We start from the raw sequence: 26,186 nt of genomic DNA, 5'->3' as shown, positions 1-26,186 counted from the left end.
GAGTCCAACAACTCAGGCGACAGACCGAAGGGAGATGAATACAGAATGAGTTATATGTATATGTATATTTGTAGTTGAGTTAGTCGAGTTTCTAATTAGCAACGGTTAAACATTAATTTATGGACAAGATGACAACCGCAGCAGCAACAAGAACATCAGCAATATTAATGGGATGAAAGATAATTGAAATGATTAACCCAGTGAAAAACTCATGATACTTTGAGATGAACTCCAAGATGATTTCGTGGGATTTCGAATTGAAATTATTGTTCGTTGGAAACAAATATATGTACATACATATAAGATCACAAAAAAAAGACTAGTGTTAAAGTAATCGCAAACGAATAGTCATATGGTATTGTTTTATAGGGAGTAGTTAAGATATAAATAAAGTTACAACTTTTTGGGACTTACGTACTCAGATTATGCCAAATTTTTGAAGCTAGGATTTAAAAAAAAATAATATTATTTGCTGGTACTTACAATTAACATTGAGAGTGGCCAAAGCCTCCAAGCGTTTGCCTTCGTTCATGGCCCGATTTCTAACCACACACCTATATTTGGCGCCATCATCTTCCCGTCTGGGTGTTATGGCCAAAGTGGCATTTGTGGGCTGATCCTTGGTGCCACCACGCAGAACGGTGGCCGGCAAAGGGGAATTGGAACCATCGCGATACCAACTGCATATTAATCATAAGTAAAAACGGATGTTAAAGAAAACAAACAATTTAACTTACGTTATGGTGGGATCCGGCGAGCCTCCAATGCTGCTGCATGTCAACTCCATGGGTTTATCTTCAGTAGCTATGGCAATATTTCCAGGTGAGATCACAGGTGGATGGGGTGGGGTTAGTACGGTGAGATTATGAAATTCCTGATGGACATCAGCTCCAGTGCCTTTTGCCTTGATGCGACACTCGAAGCGTCCGTTGTCTCGATTGTAGGAGACATTCTTGATTTGCAGATCATAAATACCTCGTTCAGGTTGAAAGTCGAGTCTGTAATTGAATTTTTAGAAAGGGAAGATATTTAATCAATGTTACGACAAGTTATTTGCAGTGTTTTTTTTTTGTCATTTCGAAAATCAATTTATTTTATTTAAAAACAAAAATATAAAACAACACACTTCCCCACTACCTCTTCTCTTCGTCCTTTTATGTGCGTTGCCCCAAGGGAAACCATCACTAATTGTGCTAATATTGAGTTTTCTCTCTGTGTGTCCTTTCGTCCTCGCTTGATTTGTTCTGGGCTCCTCAACTTGCCCCCAGGTGGCACAAACTTTAAACGTGCGCAATATAAATAAAATACAAAATGTTAATATTTGTGCGAATGAGAGGGAGAGAGCAAGACCAACAAAGGTAGACAGGGAGAATGAGAGAGAAATATAAATAAAATCAACGTTCAATAAATGTTTGCATATTTTCCTAGACGACGACGACGACCAAGGACATCAACAGGAGGGCGCCTCCCATAGCAGCAACCATAAGGTAAACACACACACAAAACATTCTCAAAAATATATTGAAAAAATCAAAAACAAAAATGAAAACAAAATTCAAGATGAAAAAAAAAAAAACTGTTTTTCTTGATTGTTATTGTTGTTAGGCTATTAAGCGTTGAGAGTTTTTCTCATAGGTAATTGCTTTGCGAAGCCAAAATTAATTGTAAATTTTAATTGGAAATTGCCAAACATTTCCTAGCCTAGCTTTGAGGTAAATGCCAATAGTTCAAAATTGAAATAGCACAACGAGAGAGTAAATTTATGTATCTTTATCGATTTTGTGCTTCAATTACAAAAAGATTTTATTTATGTTAAATAAAGAAAGCAATTTAAATGCGTCTTAATAGCAATAGCATAGCATATGAGTCCAGAAGAGCAAATCATATCCATTAGGATTCTTTATAAACTAGTTTTGTTTGGAAACAATCAAGGACTTTATGGTATACACCTCAACTGACTACAATTTAAAACACTGACATTTGTTGTTAAACTTTGGGAAATATAAACAAAAATTTCATATCTTTTAACTTTTTTTTTTTACTTGTTTCTAGACTATACCATTTATTTATGTATAACAATTGTTTCTATTTTTTCAACCTTAAGAAAAAAATGTTTAACTGACAAGTAAATTTTAATTTACAATTCTATCAATTGATGAAATTTTTGTGTTCCAAAAATAAAGCCAAGTACAACAACTATCCAAGTTTAGTACAACAAACAATTTTCAGTCTTTCATCTATCAACATCCAAGCAATGGCAACAACAACGACATCATGAAATTTTCTCAATTTGGTAGCAGATATCTTCTTCTTAGTCATCATCATCATCATCATCCTCCTCGTGTTCTGTTCTCTGTTCTTTCACTACAACTTTTTCATTTTCGTCTCGTTTCTATTCGATGCGTTTCATTTTGCCTCATTTTCTGCGGCACTTGTGAAATGTCTTTATATTTCAAGGCCACTTTTGGACAATTTTTCACAATTTCCTTTGGCTTGAATGGTGATGATTTCGATGGCGTCGTCAGCCGCCAATTGTTGTTGCCCAGGACAACTACTGAAAATTGATGCCCGCCCCATCCCCATCCCCATCACCATCTTCATCAATTTCTATGCTTGGCTAGTCAATGGTCAGCTGCCCCGAGGCTGTCCAATGAAGAACTTGACTTGAGTTCATTTGTCAAATTGCTTTAACGATTGGCTGGCCTCTAATCTTATTGAGATGAGACGCAATGCGATGAATTGAGTAGGAGTCGAAGAAGCAGTATATGAGTATTCCAAGTAGTGTGAGTGGGCGTGAGTCATCATAACAACTCAATGAATTTTTGGTCTAGACATTTTTTATGATGATTTTTAATTGGCGTTTCATTTGGTTTGTTTAAGGACTTAAAGGACTGCAAAAATCCTTGCCATCTCGTCCTGTGCTAATTGCTGTGATAACCGCAGTAAAAAACACAAGCGCGTGTGTGTCAGTGGGAAAAATTTAATTTGCCAACCGGACACGGTAGAAAACCGCAGCAGCAGGAAAATGCCAGGACAAAACGGACAGAGACGAGACGGCTAGGTCTATGTGTTTGCGAACGACTGAGTGACTCGGTGAGTGAGTGAGTCCGTCAGTGTGTTTGCTCTTGAAATCAGTAAATAGAATGCAAAAAGCTCAGACGACCCAAAAAATAGACGCAAAATGGTAGCCAGCAAATTGACTAAATTCTCCACAGGCTTGTGTTCCCCAAATACTCTTCTCGTCCGTTGCGTAGTGAAGAGGTTTCTCTGTCCCCTCTCTCTCTCTTTCTCTTTCTGGTATGCTGAGTGTCCCTGTCCTAGTCCTAGTTGAATTTTTTATTATTATTTTTCTATTTGCTGTCATTGCGCTTGTCTTTTTTTTTTAGATTCTGCCTGCAGCGACTGGGCCGGGGCCGTGTCTCTGGCGGCCTTTGGGGGCTGCTGCTCATTTGCAGTTGGGGCCCACAGGATAACCAAGCAGTTACCCAGGACACGTGCTTATATACAAAAACAGAACGGAGAGGAAAAAAAGTGCAAATTATACAAAAAGTGCTGGCAAAGCTTTGCTGCAAGTACGCTATGGGATTCGTGCGAATCTTTGGCGAAATGAAAATGAAAAACGCTTTAAAAACATTACGAGAAAGACAGAGAGGTGCGGGGTAGAGGTAGAGAGAGAAAAAGAGAGAGAGAGTGCGCCAATAAGAGACATAAATAGTGAAAAAATAAAAGCACGTCCTTGAGCAGCGACCCAAAAAAGGCTCCTGGGGAATTAGGCAGTCAGTCGCTCCTCTGAGATGGAGGACACCAGAAAATAATATTCACGGCAAGCCCCATTTCTTTTGCCTTTTCTTTTTTTTTTTTGTTTGGTTTCTTTCTGTTTTTGTTTTGCAATTTTCAAGTGTAGATAGCCCCCATTTCCTGTCCTTTTCCCCACATCCTGTTGCACAGTCTTCGTTTCTTTCCTTAGGGAATCCTGACACAACTTTTTTTGGGGGCTTACTAAACGGCAAGCAATTATTTATATATATATTTTCCTTTTTATTTGGCCCCGAAATAAAAAAAATAAAACAAAATGAAAATGAAAATTATTATTATGAGCATGCTAAATTTAATTAAAAGTTTTATTTCTTTTTGTTCCGCGAAACTGTAATTGCAATTGTAAAATGTCTAATCTGCCCACACAGAATTAGCAATCCATTGAATTTAATTAAGTGCATGTGAAATGAGCCATAGAACTTAGGAGAATGTTCTGCTAACTGTGATTAAAGCAGATAACCTTGTTTGGTATCTTAGATTAATGTTTGTTTTAATTTACTGTCAGCATGATATTATTAATTTTGATAGTTTAAAAAAAGTATAGAAATATTAAAGAATTTCAAGCTGTGATTTGATCTTCTTTAAAGTGGGTGAAAATCTAAATCTAAACTGCCTTTTAAAAGTCTGCTAGCATAAAAGGTAAACATTTAAGTTGGAATGTTGTTTGCCTAAAAGTATGCAATAAACAGACTCGACTTATGTCAGGTGAATGCCATTTGAACAAATCCTTGAATTCGTTTGGTCACATTCAATGTTTCCCTGTCTCTCATGTTTTTTGGCCTTTTCTGATTTTCCTGTTACCGGCCCCTCCTTTTTCATTCCTCCATGGGGCCTCGTTAAATGAAATGTTAAACGAAATATTAGCTTAGGGCTATCTATCGGCTTTGTTTCGCGACATTTCGAGTATTTCTCTTCTTTTTTTTTGGGCCAGCAAATTTGCAGTAATTTCACTTTTGCTGCCAGCCAGATAGAGGAGAGGGAGAAAGAGGAAGAGAGATAGAAAGAGACACAAGGAGAAAGAGAAACGAGAAAGATGGGCACTGAAACTGGGGACCTTCATTAGGTGGTCCTTGTTGCTGTTGTTGCTGTTACTTGTTAGCTTTCGGCACCAAATTGCACTAAGAATGTATTTTACAATTTGCTTTCTTTTTTTTGGTGCTTTCATTCTGGTTTTTCTTTTTTTTTTTCATTGGTTTTTGGTTCTCCATCCTCTATATATGTATTTTTTTTTTTTTTGCTATTTCTTGTTTGTGTTGATTTGGTTTTATTGTGCACATGAGTAGACAGAAACAACAGAAACGACACGAAGAGCAAAAAAAATGGCCGACTGCCTGCCTGGTGGCCATTTTCATTTGGCAACGAGCTGCATTTTGTGGCCTCCTCGCACAGTTGGCACTTAAAATTTATGCGTTGCCCACATACATAAAAGGAAATCTACAAAAACAACAACTACATGAACTGGAGGGGAAAAAGGACATGAAGTAGAGGGGACAAAAACCCGTGCAAGCATTAAAAACAAGCGCTCGCTGCCTCGGAATGCCAGCCGGAAACGGAAGTTGGAGGCACGAAACAAATAAAAATACAATTGAAAATGCGCCAAGGCGGGTAATGAAAATGAAACATAAACAGAAAACACATACATACACACACACACACACACACACACACAGAGGCAAACATATGAGTAAGAGTGCGCCTCATAATTGTCTGAACATGCAACACGCGGCGTTGACATTAAGGATTAAGGACATTCTGTGAAAACCCAAGCTCAACCTCAGAAAACTGAATCGGAATGAGATGGTCTTGGTCTGGGCTCTCGGTTTTTGGTCTCTCTCTCTCTCTCCGTCTGGGACTGGGACCGGGACCGGTTGGCATTTTGTTTAAATTGCCAAGAACTTGATTTTAATTAAGTTGCCCAGTCAGTCAGCCAAACTTGACACATGCATAAATCGCATTATCCCAGAGAGTATGAGGGCGGAGGGCAAACTAGTGTGAAACATTTAATTAACTTAACAAATGGCTGCCAGATAGTCCGGTGGAACAGTTAATACTCTTGGCCATGTCATGCTTTTATGGTCCCACAACCATATTAAACGACATAAGCTTTACGAGTACGATTTAGCAACAGCAGCCACATCAACTTCATCGCCAGCGCCATTACCTTCATCATGAGCATTTATCTATTTTATTCACTTCTCCACTCTTCTTGTATTTTCACTTACCTATAGCCGGAACTCAATTGAACCTCATTAATGCCCACATTATCAAATTGCGCCGGATTTGCTGTCCAGCGTGTCCAAAAGAATGAGAAATCGTTAGAGTCGTATTTATCGGTGAAACGACATTTTAATGTGAGATCTGCATTTTCACGTGTATCGATTGATTCATCTGCCAGTATAGAGGAGCACAATGTTGTCAAGGCTGTAATGAAAAATATAACAAAATTTCGATTATTACAAATTGAGAAAAAATGAAATAAGAAAATATAAAAATAATCATTAAGGGGCAGAAGTCAGAATTATTTATTTAACAAACCAAACGTTTCAACTATTTAAGTTTATTGAAAATTTTCCATTAGCTTTAACTAAGGATTTTCTTTTACAAATTTTAGCCTTCTATCACTTAAAATTTGTTGCACTTTTCGCATTAAGAAGTTTTATTTCAGGTATCTGACACTTATTTCGAAGTTAGCTTTTAAGTGCATCAAACTTTTCACTTTTGAAATCTTCCCTTTCTTTCCCTCGACCAATTTGCTTCGTGAAATTTTTGTCAGCTGCTTTATCCGCTCAACAACATTTATTTAATTTTTAATAAACCATTATAGGTATACCTCAAATGCGTCTCGCAACTGACATAGAAAGGTAAAAATAAAAGAAAGTAACAATTTTAAGTAACTTTTTTCATATGCTTGACACATAAAACAAAAGAAAAAGAAATGAAAAATCAAACGACAAAGTTCTTAGAGACTCGGCACCTTCTCATGGGTTCACATGGGTTTTCGTTTCGTTTCTGTTGGGTGTTGTTTTTTTTTTTCTCTTTTTTTGGGTGTCTTAGGCTTTACTTTTACTTTGCTGTGCGTAAATTTCGAGTAGAATTTATAGCCGCTTTATATTTGGCATCAAATATGCATGAGACGGCATTTAAGCCAGTTCCAGCCAACAAGAAAGATGGTCAGAGAAGGGGAAGGTTTATGGGGGGAGAGAGAGTGAGAGAGTTAAGAGTTGGGCAATAAATTTCAGTATTTGGGCCCAGTCCCTTATTCCATTTGCCATGTGCTAAATTTAAAGATTGTTTCAATTGAGTGCCAGAAAAGAAGGATAGGGCAAGGACAGCTGCAAAGAAAAGAGGGGAAGTGAGAGGGAGAGAGAGAGAGAAAGAGAGAGCTAGTGGCTGCCATTCTTTGCATTTGCATTAGGGCCAATAATCGTTAAAATCCAAAAGTTATGCCAACTCGCTTGAGAAACTTGCAAGCCATGAAAATCGCATTAAAATTAATTTGGCAGTCGTCTGGCAGGCAGTCAGCAGGCATAAGAATACCTTTAATACGTAATACCCAACGGTTGTCTAAGTAAGCAGCGTATCTTAGACTAAGTACTCCTCCCCTCCAAGGCATAGGGACCAGGCCCATTCGCATGTCGCCTTCGGCGTTACACGTCAAGGTGGCAACTCTGGCATCAGTTTTCATTTTCGCTTGGAATTTATGTCAAAAGTTTGCCTCGTTTTTATTTCTCCTCCTGTTTCTTCTCCTCCCGCTAGAAATCCTATGTATGTGTGTGTGTGTGTGTGTCATTTCTTTGCATTCTTTTGGGCGCTGTGCCCATTTTTAGACCCGTAGAAGTTCCTCTACATTCATTCTGCTTCTGCCTGCCATTAAAGTTACATTTTATATGTATAGTTAGTATATATACTTATATCCTTTCTTCTGTCTTATTTTTTTTTTTTTTGTGTTTGGCCTGGTTGTCAACGCATTTCTCTGCTCATTTCGGTTGGCTGCCTTCTCATCTTGGACTTGCGTTTCTAATTAAAACTTTAGTGGGAAAAATGGCCAAGATAACTAGAAACTCTGGGCGCAGGACATTTGCAATGGCAACTGCTGCACTTAGGCAAATTGCCAAAGCAGTGGAATATATATATATTCATGAATAGATATATACGGATTTGATTCATGTTGAGCTTTCTGCTTTGATTATCCCATACAACAAATACTATTAATTTCATTATAATTGACATTTACAACTGGCCAAAATGTTGGCAATATGGATTGGTACTCAATTACATTGTCTTTGCGATTTCGCCTTTGGCCTTTACCCTATTTATCCTGTAGTAACAAGAGTATAATTGGATCATAAAAGCAAAGAGGATTTGAATCATTTGACTGCCATTTGCTACGTCTTTTAAGGGTGAAAGTGGTTTTTCTCTGCCTTTTTGTGTTTTGAAGTCAACTGCTTAAAGGGTATATATGTTGTGCTTAACCTTCTTGTCCCGTTATATTTTGCCATTTCGAATTCACAAATTCACAAAATGTTAAGTGCAGTTAATGAGCAAGAGCAACGGTAAAATGCCATTGCTATGGCAATAAGAACAAAAAGAACTTGCAACTAATTAATTTAGCATAAAAGAAACAAAACCCAAACAAAAAATGGAAATAAAAAGAAAATTTTCTTATAATTGCTGGAAAATTAAAAATACATAATAGTATGCAGGCGGAATTCAAACGAGATGCGAACCAAAGAAGTCACAGAACAGAGGAAGGAGAAGCAGTCAAGAAAAGGGAAAGGATATGAAAAATTCAATTTCCGTCTAGGAAGAGCTAATGGAGCTTAAGGGTAAACGGAATGCGAATTAGATTTGGATGACGAAACTAACAATCCTCCGTCATAAAAGATAATGGAATATGGAAAAGCAAGGGTTATGATCTTGATAAGTAAGTCATTAAGTAAATACTGAAAAAAGAATTATGGATATTATTTGTTGAGTCAATTGGGTCTTTTTATGCCCAAAATTCAAATTGTTAGCCTTAGGTGGGAATATCTGGTGCAGCATGGAAAATCATATTATATTTCGTTTCATATATTAGCAGAATATACGAATGTCTTGTTAGCCATAACTACTAAAGGCCAGTGTGTTCCAGTTGAGTGGTGCAGATGAAGACCTATTCCAGAAGTTTCTACTCTGTTTTCTCAACTCATGCCATGCCCGTGTGCATTCCAAACGCAATTATTACGTGCGAATTATATTAAAATGGAAACACAATAGCAGCCTGAGACTAAATTGCAAGATGCCACAAGACATAGTAAAAGAGAAGAAGGAGATAAAGATATATATATTGTACTGTATAGAGAATGGGAGAAACAAAAGTGGGCGTCATGCTGTGAGCGGTTTTGTGGCTGCCTGAAGGGAAAACATGAGAACCAGGCACATGAGGACCAGTAGCAATGGCACTGGAGAGAGCCACTAGGAATGCACTACTAACATTCGGCAACAGAAAGTGGAAAGGGATTTTGCGGGGAGAAAGAGTAAGAAGAATTGGTAATGGAGGAAATGGAGGGACGATGGCTGGCAGTAAATTTGCTCTTGTTAATTGCATGTTCTGCATATCACTTATAAATGCACCCACATCCACACCCACACCCAAACGCTCATACTCACACTTGAAGCCAACACCTTATTTCTCCTCACATATCAGGGCAACACTTTCGAGTTGCAAGTTTACACTCACACTCATATACATACACACAGACACACACATACACCCACATCCGCACGCCGAGACACATACTCACACACTTTGGGAAAAGTTTGCCATAATTGGATTTTCAGAGTTAATTACCAGCATTGAATTTGGCCGTAAAATGTAAGAGACACAACATACACACACACACACACACACACACACACACACATACACAGACACACTTTGCAAGCTCTACACTCCAACTCATTCACTGTATCCTTCTGTCTCCCAGTCACTGGCATGAAGTCTTTTGCTCGATTACAATGTAATTTGGCATAGATTTTTGTTTTTAATTGGCTACAAAGTATGGAAATTTGTGTTTTTCTTTCGCTTTCGGATATGGAATTTTAATGGAGTTTTTGTGTTTTGTTTGGATTTTTTAGATTCAACATTAAATGGTTCAATGAAGTGTGTGGAATACTTTAAAGTACTTGATATGTACTCAAAGCACAATCAATTATACGATTAATAATCGAATTACTTAAGGTTGAGAAATCACCAAAAAAAAAGTCTTTTGTATGAAACTGAATGAGTTACACTCGAAATTTAAGGAGTAGTTGTAATTAGTTGGAGTTTTCACTTCAACCTCAACAAATTAGAGTTAGAAGTACTATACATTTTTGAAGTAATCAAGCACCTAGAGCTGTACAGTATTTAAACAAATAAAAGTACTTAAAGTAGAAATATGTAAAGATGGGTATTTAAATATGTTTAATAATTGAGGGTCCTTAAAATATTTTATACAACTTTTAGTATTCAAACAAGTATTTTCAGTTACTTTAAATACGGATTTAACAGGTTTTACCATAAATTTGTAGTTTGTGCCTTACAAGTAAATGCTATCAATGACAGGGTATATGAAATGTCTTATGGATGAAACGCGTCCATAATGCTTTGCTTTTAAATGTATGCAAAGTTATGCAAAATGTGGACAGAAGAGTCGCAAAAGGATCAAGCCTAAGGTTGCCTGCTGGAACTCATAGAGCGGGAGCGAGAGGAGGAGACGGGGGCTGCAAAGGAATTATGTCTTATTATTTTGCCTGCAGTAAATAGCAAGAGTAGAACAACAACAACAACAATAAGCAGGGATAACAAGAATGGCAAAATCAGAGCCAGACTGGACTTGAACGTTGATTCTGGCACAGAACCAAAGATGCAATCACCTCTATCTCATTCACTGCCCCGTATACTGCTCGTTCTCTTTCTCTCTCTCTCTCTCTCTCTCTCTCTTTTTCTCTATAAATGTTTCTATTTTGCTACTCCTCCATTTCTCGAGGCTGTCTTTAATGTCCTTATATATAAGTACATATAGTATCTATATAAACCAAATGTTGTCTGGCTTGCCAACTGCTGCTTCTTGAAATCCTTTTTTTCCCCATTCACCACTCACTTTTCTTTATCCTCCCTCTCTTTCTCTTTCGAGTCGATAAAAACTGCAACGATGCCTTCGCATAAAACTGCAACATAATTTTCTTATGAGTCACACAAAACCAAAAAAAAAAGAAGTAACGATTGCAGTAAGGTGAGTGCGGGCCATTGAGATGTGGGAGTGGTACGGGGTGGGGGTTAGTGGTAAAGGTGTGGGATACAATGAATGTTATCTGTTTAAGCTGCAACCGTTTATCCCCTTTCTAGCAGATGAACGGAAGAGGGAGTAAAGAGAAGAGCTGATGCTGCTGCCGAGACAGCAAAAGTCAACCAAACGGAAGAAGATTGCAATTTAAAGCCAGCAAATAGAGAAAGGGAGAGAGATGGCAAGAAGTTGGCGAGGTGCGACCAAAACTGGTTTTTTGTCTGCGACAGAAGAAGAAATATTGATGACTGCCATGGCTGCTGCTTCTCCTGGTTCTTCTCCTGACTCCTTCTGGTGGCAAATGAAAGCCAAGAAGCCATGATGCCGTGGAACGAACTACAAACAAAGATTGAGAATTGAGATTGCGCGGCAGCACAAAGAAATGGCGAAAAGAAATACGTTAAAGTATTTAATAAATTTTGAAACACAACGACAATTTTCAAAGGTAAAAATTGCAATAGTTAATAACTTTCTGCACTTATTATCTCATGCCAATGCAACGAATGTAAAGAATTTCAGTGGAAGAAATGTTGAAAAAAAAAATTTACTTTTTTAAGTTGTAATCACGGAGCGAAATTCACATTATGTTTGCTTTTTAAAATGAAAGCTTAATGTTACATATGTCTGTTACATATGTTTTTTTTTTTAATATTTTGTTAGTTTCTGAAGAGCCTATTGTTTACTAAAGCATCAATATTGAAAATCATTCAGAAAATAAGTGAAAAAGTTACATTTTAACATATTTTCCACTAAAATTCTTTTCATTTCAAAAATTGCAAAATGTTCCCTGCCATAAGAACTGAAATGATTAATTTTTTTAACTTTTCAACCAATCGAAATTGAATTTCATATAAAATCGGGCAGATGACTTCCACGGGCATCAATGTTAATGCTTTTTTTCGTAAAGGTGCCTGAGAAGGGTTAAAAGTCTGCTACCGTTGTATGCCTCCATGTACCGTTATTTCATTACCGGCATTTTTTTTCATTCTTTTTTTGCATGACAATGCAAAAAGAAAGCAAAGACACTACAAAATGCCATGATGTGTGCAATGCGTGTGCGAGAGTCCAAAAAAAGAAAGAAAAGAAAAAGAGCAGAGGGGGAAAAAAGCTGAAAAGTTATCAAAGTGGAGTCAGAGCCATAGCTGAAGTCAGACTCAGAGTTGCTGTTGTAGTTGGAGTCGAGTTCGAGTCTCATTTCCAACTCTTGAAAAGTTTTGCAGCAGCCACCAAACCGGGCCCAAATTGCTTTGGCAAAAGTGGAAAAACCGGTTCAAACCGACTTGCAACTTGGTAGCAATGCTTGCAAGATACACACACCACATGAAACCCCCTGTGGCAGTTACCACACGGCCGCCCGCTAGCCTCTGTCACCTCTTTGGCTGCTGTTGCGATAGTGCGAATGTGTGCGGTTAACATGGCTTAAGAAACTTTTCCGAATAATGCAAAAAAAAAAAAAAAAAACACATACATACACAAAAAAGAGGCAGGAGGAGGGGCCAAAAAAAATACATAAGTTGCCTGCAACCAAAACCAACAACAGATAAGTTGCAACTTTCGAAAGTTGGCCTGGACCCCGAAACCGAAAAATAAACGAGAACTCACATGTTTTCTTTACTTGCCATTCTTTTTTTTACTCCTTTATTTTTTTCGGTTTTTTTTTTGTTCTTACTATGTTTACAAGTACATGAAAAAGCAAGGAAAAAACTAAGATGAAAACTGAATGAAATGCAATTTCCCCCCCATTGACGATACTTGGCCCCAAAAGAAAAACAAACACTTGTTGAGTTTTCCTTTATTTTTCTGCCAAAGAGGGGGAAATTTAACTAGTTGAGTTTCGGGCGTTGAAATATTAATAAATTAGCCATGTTAGCTGGTTGGCATGAAGGGCGTGGGAATTTTTAGGGTAACTTACCCTCTAGCCCCCAAAACAAACCGCAAAAAGCGCACAATACCCACACAAAGAAAGAAAGGAGCGAAAATATAGACAGAGAACAACCAAGAAAATGAAGAAAATTTCTTGTTCTTACATGTTGGCACATGGGTGAAAAGTTTTTTTTTTTATTCACCAAAATGAAAAACCAAGAAGAAAAAAAAAACATAATAAAGAACTATTTGGGTCATCTAATAACTTGGTGAAATGTGTATACCCTATGAAACTTTGCAAATCAGTTTAACTATTTGAAAATTCTTTAAAAAGTAAACTTTTTCCTGTAAGAAAAAGAAAGTAGAACTTAAATGTTGCTTTATGCCTAATCTTAATAATCAATTTTATCAACTTTTAATCACTTGAAAAGGTTTGAAGTATCATTAACGTTTATTCGGGAAAGAAAATGCTAAATACAATTGAAATACTTTAGCTTTTTAAGTTTACTTTTTACTTTCTTTCTTTGTAAAGTAAACTACAATTTTCTAGCTATCTTAGACAAATATTTCTTCGTATGCAAAGAATATTTGCATTTTTTATAGAATTTAAATCAAAATCAATTTATAGTTCAAGGATTCCCTAAGGACTCAAATATTATTAATTTCTTTGTTTTTATGTATTTTTTTTTTTTGAAGGGAAAAAAAAGTTTTGTGCCCTACTGTTGACTTTCTTGGTCAAAGGATATAAAACCTTTACCTATCCACTCTCTTTTTTTGTGTGTGTTTGAAATGTTTCACTTTATCAACACCCTTACACCCCCCTCTACTGGCGCAGGCGAAAGGAAATTCAATTTCAATTTCTCACACGAAACTTTTTCTTAGGTTTCGGTGTGTGTTTTTTTTTCTCGGGCGTGGCACTTATCATATTAGCGGGCAGGCTGGGTGAAAACATCAGGTGAGTTTATTAAAATTGCTTTGAGCTATTTTTCTACTTCCATCGCATGGTGACCAGAATCCCATACGAAGAAGAAGTGCCAGAGAACAAATATACCGCAAAAGTAGTTTTCGCCCCCAAAGGCAATCTACAGAAGATACAAGACCACAAAACGAATCCCCCAAAAAAGTGAAGAGAGGAAGGTATCTTCTATCCAACTAACAGCTGTGACAGGGGCGCATTGGGGCTTGGGCCAAAAAAAAAAGTAATGACCAAAGCACGTTTGTTTTGCTGGCCAGCAAATAAAACGCAACCAAGTTGTTTTGGGGCCATTTGAACATTTACGCTTCATCGATTGCAGGCGGGGACATAGAAAGAAAAAGAGAGAAAAAGTATCTTCGAGATACGACAAGAGAGATACGAGCAAAGGTAGCTAACCAAGCCAAAGTTTTTGCTGGCCAAACAAATAAAGCAACCTCAGAGCAGGAGCAACTTTTGTTTGCCCAAGTGCAGCGATAAAAAGCCATAAGAGGAAGGAAGACGGTGGTTAAACACAAAAACTCGTTTTGGCCATTGTTAAAGAGAACAGTAACAGCAGCTGCAACAAATTTTCTCATTAGCAAAGAGTCAAGATGGTGCTGCTGGTGCGCTTCTGTTTGACACGTGCCACACGAAATGAACTTGCAGCTAATTAAAATATAAAAATATATATTTTTCTCAATGACATTTCCTTTTCTGTGTTTCCGCTTAGCGTTTGATTGATTCCCAAAGTGGACGGCAGCCAGCTCACTCCAATGGAGGACAAAAAAGCAATTTGCAATTTGTTTGCTCATTTGTTGGATGCCCCTCCCCACTTAAACCACCTCTCAAGCCCCCACCCCTCTTCAATTTCTCTCTGCTATTGCAACAACTTCATTTTTCATATAGTCAATGGGGCGTGACGTCAATTTGGTGCCACAAATGCGGCAGCATTAGCAAATGAGGCATGTGGCAAAATGAAGCAAGCTAACGACAACTTTGTCCTAATGAGAATGACATTTATTATATGCAGACCTCTAGAAATTGATTTCAAATCAAGTTCAAATCAGTTGAAAATATCAAAAACGGAACTTCTCACAAACATTCAATAATATTTTTTATAAGAATTTAATTAAAAAAGGATCTAGCTTGAGGAAAATAAAATAAATAGAAGGTCCAATAGAAAATGCTTGGGTTTTTTGAAAAAAAAATCAATTTTTAAATAATTTATAACAAACAATAATAAAATATTAAAGTATAAACTTATTGTCTTCTTTGTATTTTAAAATTATCAATTATAAATTTCCTCATCTTTACCAAAAATTGTATTATTTCATTTAAGTTCATTCAGATACAATTATTTCTTTTTTTATTTTTTGCTTCATAATTTCTAGTCAGATAATTGGAATTGCTAAACAAATAAATAATCAGCATATTTATGTTTTGTAATGTTTTCCCAGGCATAATTTACGTTCGCTGAATTTTGTTTTCTTCAATTAAAATATGCAAAAAATTACATTTGGTGTACAATTTTGGGTTGTGTTATGTTTTTCTTATATTTTTTGTGTGTTCTTTTTTTTTGCACAAAAGCAAAAATAACAAAAGAAATTGCGTGTTTTTGCATACATATTGACACCGACCCCGATCCAACGAACCTTATACTTGAATTCCTGTCCCAAATTTGGTGCAGGGGTTTTCTTTTCTCTTTATAAAATCTTTTCTTTCCTTTTATGCGGTCATACAAGAAAGAAGTTGGAAAACAATCTAAAGTGAAGTGTGTATACTCTTGCCAGTTAAAGAACTTTGTGATTATTGGAACGTCACGAAACGAAAATTTCCACCAACTAATAAAGAATATAAGGTGCAGATAAGTCAATATAATTACAAAAATGTTTGCTTATTCAATTTTTATTCTCAAGTAAGAGATGCCATTTCTTCGAAAATTGCCATTTGCTGAGCAAAGTCAGTTTACCCATACAATTGAAAGGGCATAGGAAAAGGGAGTAGCTGCTGCTGTGGCCACCGCCAGTCCTCAGCCTTCGCCAGACGCATCATTCTAAGCACACAGGAAACAGGAAAAAGGAAAAATCACTGGCAATTTGCATAAGATACAATTGAGTGAGTGTCGTTGCTTTACATTCTTTTATTTTCGTTATGTTCTTTTTGGGTTGTATCTTCTGCTCGTGTAATGAATTATCATATTTCATGTGGCAAAGCGGTTGAGAAAAGAAATCGTGGGTATTGAGAGACTTCTTTCTTCTTTTTTGTGGGCTTTTTTTCTTTTTGCCCCGTTGAGTTGTGTTAACATTGCGGCAAACGAAATGCCGCAAAGTATGCTATAAGTCTGAAGCATAATTCATGAAAATTTAGATGTGTGTGTGTGTGTGTGTGTCTGTTTATATCAGAGCTCTTATTCTGCAGAGTGAGTATGTACATGCATGTATATGCATATAGGTGGTATCTAAAAATTATGAAGAAGAGAAGACCCTCTAAGCAAAAAAAAAAAAAAAAAAAACAAAAAAAAAGAGAGATTGAGTCGTTGTCGTTTCCTTTTGTTGATTTGGGTCGAGACAAGGACTTAGCAGCTTTGCTGAACAGCTGTTCCTGTTCTTCCATTCTACCCCTACCCCCTGCCATCTTCAACGCTTGCTCCTTCTTTTGGTCAACGCTTGAAGCATAAACGAAATGACACTAAAAATATGTCAGTGGTATAAAGCGCTTTCATCCTCATTTTTTCTCTCTTTCCCTCTCTCTCACACTCTTTCTTGTCCATCTATTCTTTTATATAAACTATTTTTTCTGAACATTTCATTCATTTGTTTTGCGGTTTTGTTTCATGAAAAAGAGAAAAGCAAGCTTAGTGTAAACTTTCAGCATACTCTTTTATCCTTCTTTCTCACTACTTGACATGGTTGTGGCGCGAATTTAATTTCTTTGAACATGCCACGCCCAGAAAAGTCTTCTCCATCTCCTGCCCGCATGTGTTTTGTTAACATTTTCATAAATTTTATGTTGAGGCTCTCAGAAGTTGTAAATGTAGATCTGGCACTTGGCAGCTTCCAAGAGAGAGAGAGTAACAAAGTGAAACAAACTAGCTTATATCCTTCACTTTTGCCCCTCTTATCTTGCCACCTCGAATTACATGCTTGTTACTCATACAACCTGGGTTAATTTTCATTCGGTTATTATTTTATTTTATTTCTTTACCATTCACCACTCGTGCCCATATCTAACCTGGCCAGACACTGTCCAGGTAGACAAAGGCAATTTAATGGAAGTGAGCTGAGAAACGGGTGAGATTGGATGCTGGGAGGAAATAGGGTAGGGTGGGCTTGAAATGACAAACCGCAACAATCAAGTTAAGCCAAGCTGACTGTCAATTCACCAATTGCATAACCAAACTGCAAAAGGTAGTGAAATCCAAGGCTTTGTTATATGCAATAGAATATACGATATGTAAATGTTTATATAAGCAACAAATCTATGTGCTTTAATTAGATTTATAAATTTACAATTTAAGAAAAGAATCATAAAATGTTTCGACGGCTGATGAATGCAATAATATAATAAAGTTGCCTTCATGGATTGTTAGCAAAAAATTTTAATTTGCTGTCCCTGGAAAGGGCTAATACGGATGTAGCCTAGGCAACAAGTTACATCATTATTATCGTTTTTTCACATGGCGCAAAACTGACATCTTGGAGGTAGTCATGTGTTTAGGCTAAGCCTCTTGCGTTGCTCTATTCTTGGCCATTTAGTTAGTTTACTCATAATCTGGTGGAAACAATAAGTTTCAAAGGATGAAGAAATACTTTTTTTTTTTTTTTAAGAATTAGTAATTGGCCCACCAAACACCGATGTTTCTCTTAACTTCTTCTGCTTGCAACGCAGCAAATCCCAACGAGTTGATTATTTTTTAAAGCATATTTTAGCTTGAACCAACTTGGCCCAACCGCCTTCCGCCCATTTTCTTTGTCACAGCTCCCCAACCCTTGCCTCTGGTATTCGACGCTATCATACTCCATGGCTATTTTTCTTCCAGTTGCTTTGCGTTTTTGTAAGTCTCAGCGCTAAGTTGGCGCTAAATTAAAAACTTTTGCATTACATATATTGCACGAGAGGATCAACAACCAAAAGGAACAAGAAACAGGAGCAACAGCAGCAGCAACAGCAGCAGAACAAAATCCCAGCGGAGAGTTGTTAGGATAAGGGAGTGGACGACTCTGTTGCATTTTTCACTCAACAAAAAACTTTTGCTGGTTGGTCCTACTGTTCCTGCTACTGCTGGTGCTTGTTTTGCTCAAGTTTCCTTTTCTTTTTTTTTTTGGCTCTTTTTTTTATGCTTGTAAAACCAATTCGTAGGAAAATGAAAGTAATTTTTCCCATTTTGCATTAAAATATACATATAATAAAAGTCAGGGAAAACTAAAAACTTCTCGGCGGCGCTCACTTCTTGCTGACAGCAACAAAATGTTTGCCATTTAAAATTGCAATGCAATAATAATACTAAAAATCATCATAATAAAAAAAAACTACGCTGAAAAACTATGCAGAACATGGCTCCGGGGATGGTTTGTTAAAGGAGAGAAGGGTACAAAAGGGGATCGGATAGCGCAAAAGATTTGATGATGATGAAACAAAAAAATAAATAAGCATAAAGCGGGCAAAAAGAGCAACGAGCAACACAAAGCAAGTCAACATTGCGTATACGCAATATGAATTTCAGCTTAAAGTTTTCTAGTTTTATTCCTGAAATGAAGGGTATATAGCTTTTGTTTGGCCAAATATGATTTGTAGTACATATGCAATAAGTATTTTGGGGTATTTATTCTCGTCCAGCACGAGGAACGGGATGATATCTTTAGATTAGTTTTTTTTTGTAAGGATAACTAATGAGAGAACTTTTAGTTAGTCTTTGCTATTGAGCGAAACATTTGCTTCTGATCTTAAATGATAGCACTAACCATAGAATACATAGATGGGACAAACTCATGTTTTTTTGATTGCAAACGCTAGCCTAGTCATGGAACCCCAGAGAACTTCGGGAAAACCCGAACGCTCGTACTCTCAATGAGAGCGTAAAATGGGGAGAGGGCCAAGCAGCTACGAAAATAATTTAGTGTAGCACAGACTACAGAACGACGAGGGCAGGCCTATGTCGCTTGTGATTTCGTTCTGTCAATGTATGTGTACACTCGTCGGTACATGCTCAGGCTTCGTAGTGTGTGTGTGACGTGAAGTTGTACAACATCGCATTTCAATAGCTCGCTCGACCAAAATTTTTAATTTTCGACAAAACAGCGACAATGCGAATAGGTTATGCCCCTGTCGAAAGAATATCAAGAAATATTGGCATCAGCTTCGAATGTATCACGGTGGCTGTACCGGTAGAGTGCTCGCTTGGCGGTCGGAATATCCCTGGATCGATTCCCAACTCGTACTCGTTAAAAAGGTTCTTCTTTGCCTATTTTTTTATTTATATACAAATAAACAAAATAAAAATAAACAAAAGGGAAAAAAAAAAATAGAAATAAACTCGATTATCGTTGACGAAGGTTTTTTGTCTATTTTTTTTATTTTGTTTCTTTATTTTTTTCGTTATGTTTTTTGTTTATTTTTGTATAAATAAAAAAATAGGCAAAGAAGAACCTTTTTAACGAGTACGAGTTGGGAATCGATCCAGGGATATTCCGACCGCCAAGCGAGCACTCTACCGGTACAGCCACCGTGATACATTCGAAGCTGATGCCAATATTTCTTGATATTCTTTCGACAGGGGCATAACCTATTCGCATTGTCGCTGTTTTGTCGAAAATTAAAAATTTTGGTCGAGCGAGTTATTGAAATGCGATGTTGTACAACTTCACGTCACACACACACTACGAAGCCTGAGCATGTACCGACGAGTGTACACATACATTGACAGAACGAAATCACAAGCGACATAGGCCTGCCCTCGTCGTTCTGTAGTCTGTGCTACACTAAATTATTTTCGTAGCTGCTTGGCCCTCTCCCCATTTTACGCTCTCATTGAGAGTACGAGCGTTCGGGTTTTCCCGAAGTTCTCTGGGGTTCCATGACTAGGCTAGCGTTTGCAATCAAAAAACATGAGTTTGTCCCATCTATGTGTTCTATGGTTAGTGATGATAGTCTTTGTAGATAGACATTAAATATGACCAATTACTTTTTTTATTGGAATCCTTTGACTAACTATGCGTCATTTTTGAAAATGTATTGTAATTTTGTTTACTTTAAAGTAAACCACCCACTTCTCATAGTTTAAACTTGGAATTTTTTTGGAAATCTGCTGCGGCTGTTGGTAAACTCTCCAATTCCACCTCATGGAATTCTGAAAGTTGTAGGCCAGCTTCGAAAAATCCCCCAACCTAAAAACGGACTTACTTTTTTTAGGGTTTCTGGTCAAAATGTTTGAGCCACAGAGAATGCAACTTTTTACCTTTATTTTTTTTGTTATTTTTGGTCTGCTTTTTCTCTGTCTCTGTGTTTGTTAGTTGTTGCGGTTTATGTTGTCGTTGTTGTTGTTGTTTAACCCTTGTCAAATCCCTGCCCTCGGAAAAAACGGACACACACACACTGGCACACACAGAAAATTATGTGGGTCACTTGACGCACAACAACAACAGCAGAAGGAAAAAAAACACAGTTGGAAAATTTATTGTCGCCGGGCCAGTTGCGAGCTGCAAAAGCTGCCAAAAGCGACAACAACAAAAATGTTGTCATGCATTTGCTCTACTTTTCACTTCTCCCACTGCCACCCCAATGCCTATCCCACTCTCGCTTGGTTTTATTGAGTGTTGCAAACGGCAGGAGGTCGGTGGTCTAACCAATGAAATGCTATTGGGTTTGGGTCCATTTCTCCTCCTCTCTGTCTCTCTCCTCTCTCTTCCCATGGCTTTTGGGCGTGTTGTTAGTGTCAAGTTCTAATTTTCATGCTGGTCGCTTCGGCTAACTTGTATTTTGTTTTAATTTATTATAGCACTTTTTGGTGACTATAGAGGAGATAATATTAATAGCCAGCAAGTGGTCAAAAGGTAAGCAAGTTGCCCCACAAAAATTGTCCAGCAAGGGAACCGATAGGTCCCAGCAAAAACATAGAAGAAAAAAAAGAAACAAAAAGGCATTTGCGTGAAAGATGTCACGCCATAAACTTAGTTTATTGAACCATTAGCGATAAGCCTAAAAACAGAAAAACCTATAAAAAAAAAAAAAAAAAAACAGGGTAAAGAGAGAAAAGAAAACGCAGCCAGACAGGGGCCCCATTAGATCAGGGGTCTGGGGTTTTGGGTCTGGCCATGGCATATACAAACATTTGACAAATGGTTGTCAAAGGAGTTGTTAAATGTCGAAGTGTATCTCTAGCCTCACAAAATGTTAAAGTACTCAAAAAGCACATTTGGACTACTTACTTGATACATTTTCGTTCTATTTCGTTGGAGGGATAAATCACTTGGGGGTGACATGGATTGGATGAATTTTCAAGAATTATCCTTAAAGAAATTCTGTTAAAGATTCAACTGTAACATTTTTAGTCGAATAGTTAAAGCATTAAAAACAAGAATAAAACTTTTAACCAACTACATTAATCTTAGTGTTTTTCAATTCCATAAAGCAAATCTCTTTATTTATTTTGAATGGAAAGTATTCTTTAAGGGCAAAAAAGACGATTTTTTTCAAATATTTAATTAACATTTTGTTATTATTCTTACTGCAGGCAAGTTCAAAAATAACAAGCGCTAAGCCAATTGCCAACTGATGACCTGACATCCTCCTCTCTGACCAATGCCATTCTAAACTCTCATGCTCGCTTTGTGCATTTCCCATTTTAGCAGCTGTTTAAATAGCCCAAGTTAGTTGCACAGCTAATTAAGTCAGGTTTATGCAAGGAAAAGGGTCCACACATACTCAACCCAGTCCTGTCCCTATCTCTTACTCTATTCCCTGTTCTGTTCACAAATTCTCACCTGGTTGCTAGTTTCTCCCCGAACTCTCTTCCTTTTAGCAGTTTACTTCAATAGCTGACTGCAACTGGGGACTGGACTCGACTCTCCCTTCTGTCTCTAATGCTTTTGTTTTTCCACATCCCAGTCAAGTTTGCACCATTTGCCATTTTAATGGCTAAATGAGCAAGTTCTCTTAATGAGAATGGGGTAAGAGATGGAGCAACTTGTCAGGCAGACAACACAGGAAGCTAAGCGTTCGAACGACCACAGTGACAATGATGGATTCTGCTGTTAATCAATATCAAATGAGTCCACATACACAGGACCACTTGGATCCTTTTTTTCTGTGGGTTTCGCTTTAAATGGGGCACTCATTCGTCGTGAGAAAATATTGTTGAACTTTTTAAACGGCTTTGTAAGAAGCAAATGTGACATAACCACTTCAAGAAAAGACACAAAACTTAATCTTTTGAGTACAAAAACTTCAAAGCTCGTATAATACACGTCCAGAAGAGGAAGAAAAGTTTCTAGAGCTCTGTATCCCAATGTAAATACAATACATTTTCACCATGTCATTATAACCTTTTAAGTTTAAACTAAATAAATGTAGGGTGTTCAGAAAGTTTATCTTTGCAGATTTATCTAGTGTTTATGGTTGCTTTTTCTGGCATCGTTTTTTGGCTAAATTTATTGGGTTTACATAAATATTTATCATTCAAACAAGTGGAAACAATTAAGTTAATCGATTACTTTAAACCGATGTGTGCGTTTGAGTGTGTGAAACCTCGAAATCTTGAGCTTGAGAACTTTTCAAATTAATTCACAACTTTAACTTCCCCACATCAACTTCCAGTTTAAGTTTTTCTGTGTCTGTGTGTGCGTGTGCAAGATTCAACAATAAATAAATTGAAATCAAATTGAGAAGCGACAGAAGTTTTTGCATTTGCCATGTGATAGAGATACTCGTACATTTACGGCATGCTTAATTTGAATTTGGGGTTGAAATTGAAATTCATTTACATAGCTCAGCAACGACAACAACAATTAACTAACAATAATATACCCAAGTCAAGCAAGCAAGCAAAGAAAGAAAGAATGAAAAGACAATTTGTAAAATGATGCGTAAGATGATAAAATCATTGAATGAGATAGATAGAAAATTTGCATAAATTAAAATAACTAACTAAGGCGGTTTTCAGCAAAAGCTGTCAGCTTTGGCAATCTAAGCGAAATTTCCACAAAAGGAAAGTAAAATGTTGTTCAAAAATTCATTACGCATAAATAGTTTAAAACAATAAATGTTCAGTCAATGTATTATAGTTTGCATATCTAAAGAAAATGCTAAATAAATTGCATAACTCATCTGCAGCAATATGACTTTTGTTAAGCTTATTATGATATTGAAATACAACGCTTTTACGTGTGTGTGTGTGTGTGTGTACATGTGCGTGTGTGTGGGAGGGACAGAGGGTGACTGAGCAAATGAAAACGAAGGGCAACTTCTTCATGGCGTCGTTTACTGACCACCGCAAAAACCATTGTTTGGCCATGGCCAATGGCCTTTTTATCTTCTTCTGCCTGATGTCTGTGTTGTCTAAGCTCTTTTCTGCTCACTCTGCATGAAGTTAACATGCTTTTGACTATGCTATTACCACATGATGATCATAATGAAGATTAAACCTCATGGTGAATGTGATAATGAAGAGCATCATAAAAGATGTGCAAAATGAAATTGAAATTGAAAGTGTATTGCATGGGCGTGTATGCGGCGAGGCGTGGCAGATGCCTACACCATGCTGCCAATTAGTCAAATGAAAAAGTGAACAAAACTGTAATTATACCTAGTAACCAGTATGATCAATGGGTATATTAAAGTCTCTTTTATGTAACAAGTTCATGAAAGTTTGTTAGTATTCAACAAATTTGAAATTTTACATATATATATTTTATTTACAAATCGTGAAATCAGTATTACATACCAATTTGAATGATTCTTTTGATTTTAACTAATAATAAAATATCTATACATTTTTTGTTCTTATTCGTCAAATTTTGCCTAAAATATTGCAAACAAAACAGTTTTTGGTAGCTTTTAACATTTTTTTCTACCTCTTCTGCTTTTATTTCGATTCAATAAAATCTACTTGACTGGTTAAAATTTTGCTCTCGACCGTCATAAGGCAAAGATGCTTTCAATGTTCAATTTTTATGCATGTAGTTTTCATAGAATGGATAACATTTCGGTAATAATTTAGCAATAAATTGATAAGCACTTGCGTTAAGGTTTTTCCCATAATGTTTTTGCCATAGTTCATAAACTCCAACCGCAAATATTAGTTTTGGTTTTTCCTCTTTTGGGGTAAAATGATTTACAACTTTGGTGCTTTTTGGCAAATTTATCATTTGAGATATATTTTAAACAATTACCAGCCATGAGTTGGCAAATTAAATTGTGCATGCAACATTTTTACACACACTCACACAAAAGTCAATTTAGTGTAAAATTTGAAACGATTTTTCCTTTTTTTTTTTTTTTGTTTTCTTTGCTTTCTTGTTTTAATGTATGTTTTGTTATTGTTTTATTTGCTGTTCTGTGGTTGCTGTTGCGACAAGTTTGTTGGGGCCAAGGACAAAACAGAACGAAACATGTGTTTCTTTCCGACTTGCACATATGACACGAAAAATCGGAATAAATAAAGTTATGTAATGTATACATAAAATGAACTTTTCTGCCAAGTCAAATATAAAGAGAACCCACGACAATGGTAAATATTTAAACATTTGCATTTTTTGCTAAACAACTAAAAATACTTTTAAAGACTAGAGAAGAAAAGAAACGAAACGAAACGAAAGAGATGCGATAAGTTGAACGTGCGGCAATGCAACATAAATTGAAGGCTGGCGGAGTTGAATTGATAAGTAAATGCAGCAACAACAAGTTGGTTTGGTTTGCTTTGCTTCGTGGGTGAGTTCAAAAGCGGCCACGTGCCAAAGAAAAATGCATTGCATACTTTGTGGCGCAGACGAAGAAGCAATAGCATCAGCATGCTGCCAGACAAAGTTGCCAGGCTCAGTACAGCGCCAGGCCAGGCCAGGCCATGCCATGCCGGGCCGAGGGTTGTCATCATCAACAAAGTAATCATACATTGGGTATGGTCTTTAAAACTTTGCCCAGCTGCCAGTCTTGAGCTACTGCATCTACTACTTTAGTCTCAACTACTACTTTTCTCTCTCGCTCTCTTTCATCTACTTTACTGAGGCAAAATTTTATTATTAAAATGCAAAATTGAAAATGGCAGGCAACGTGTGGTGCAGCAGCAACACTCCAGTGGGCGTGGAGGGGGAGACAGGGGGCGGGTCGGCAACATGCATGTTGTAAGTGATGCGTGACAAGCAAAAAGAGCAACAGCAAAAGGATGAAAATATATATTCACATCGCCGAAAGAGATGGGAATACACCACACTTTACTTACTTCTTTGATATTAAAAACAATAGCCAAGCTCAGGAGAGGGGAAACACAAGTGGGGGGGAAGCTTCCTTTGTTGATTCAATTTAAGTTTGCTTACAAAATTGATTTTGCCTAAGCACAACTTACGCTACACAAACACATACATATATATACACACGCATAGACCCATAAAAGACGTTGGAGGATGTGATGAAGTCTTTTTGCCGTAAGGAGTTATGGTATACCATAAACGCAATCATTTGCTTACCTGTAAAGAAAGAGAAACAGAAAGAGAGAGAAACAAATAAGTAAAGTGTAAGTAAGTAATTGGCTGGAAAAACATTTTTGGCGGTTTTCGTATTATTTTTTGTTTTTTCTTCTCCTGGATTTGAATTCAAATTAAAAGATTACATGTGAAACTACGGTGACAATAGGAGAATCCAATGATGGTGAGCTGCTTAGGAGGCAGGTAGGTAAGAGGGATGGCGGATAGGATGTATAAAGTTTCATTTAATTACATAAAAATACCAAAAGTGCTTAGTGGCTGATGTGTGAGGGAGAAGCAAGAAGGGAGGCAAGTAGAAGGAGATCACAGACAAAAAAAAGAAAACCGGAGCATGGCATGACATTGAAAAGGAAGCTCCGATTTCAATGACACAAAATAAGGTATACCACGTAAACGAATGAAGGGAATTTGATATTGCAAACAACAAAAAAAGAGACCGACTAACAAATACTCTCTCTCCCTCATTGTCCGCACACACATAGAACATGAAATCTTGTTATTATTCGTAGATTATATTGAAATAAAACGAATTTTTATTAACGTAAGTGATAA

General features: G+C 36.9%; 1 protein-coding gene across 2 annotated transcripts in view; it reads right to left on the bottom strand.

Annotated features, from left to right (window-relative positions):
• Window positions 1-26,186, bottom strand: part of ed (echinoid) — a 93,163-nt gene that overhangs the window by 37,535 nt on the left and 29,442 nt on the right. For both annotated transcript variants that reach the window (XM_068287570.1, XM_068287578.1), the window contains exons 2-4: window positions 6,039-6,237; window positions 738-998; window positions 484-680 (exon numbers count right to left, since the gene is read on the bottom strand). In XM_068287570.1, the coding sequence (XP_068143671.1) occupies window positions 484-680; window positions 738-998; window positions 6,039-6,237 (657 nt within the window). The remainder of the gene's footprint in view (window positions 1-483; window positions 681-737; window positions 999-6,038; window positions 6,238-26,186) is intronic.

This window comes from Drosophila tropicalis, unplaced genomic scaffold (assembly GCF_018151085.1).
Source record: "Drosophila tropicalis isolate 14030-0801.00 unplaced genomic scaffold, ASM1815108v1 contig_1187, whole genome shotgun sequence".
Lineage (NCBI taxonomy): Eukaryota > Metazoa > Arthropoda > Insecta > Diptera > Drosophilidae > Drosophila > Drosophila tropicalis.
This window is presented reverse-complemented; position numbering and strand designations above follow the sequence as displayed.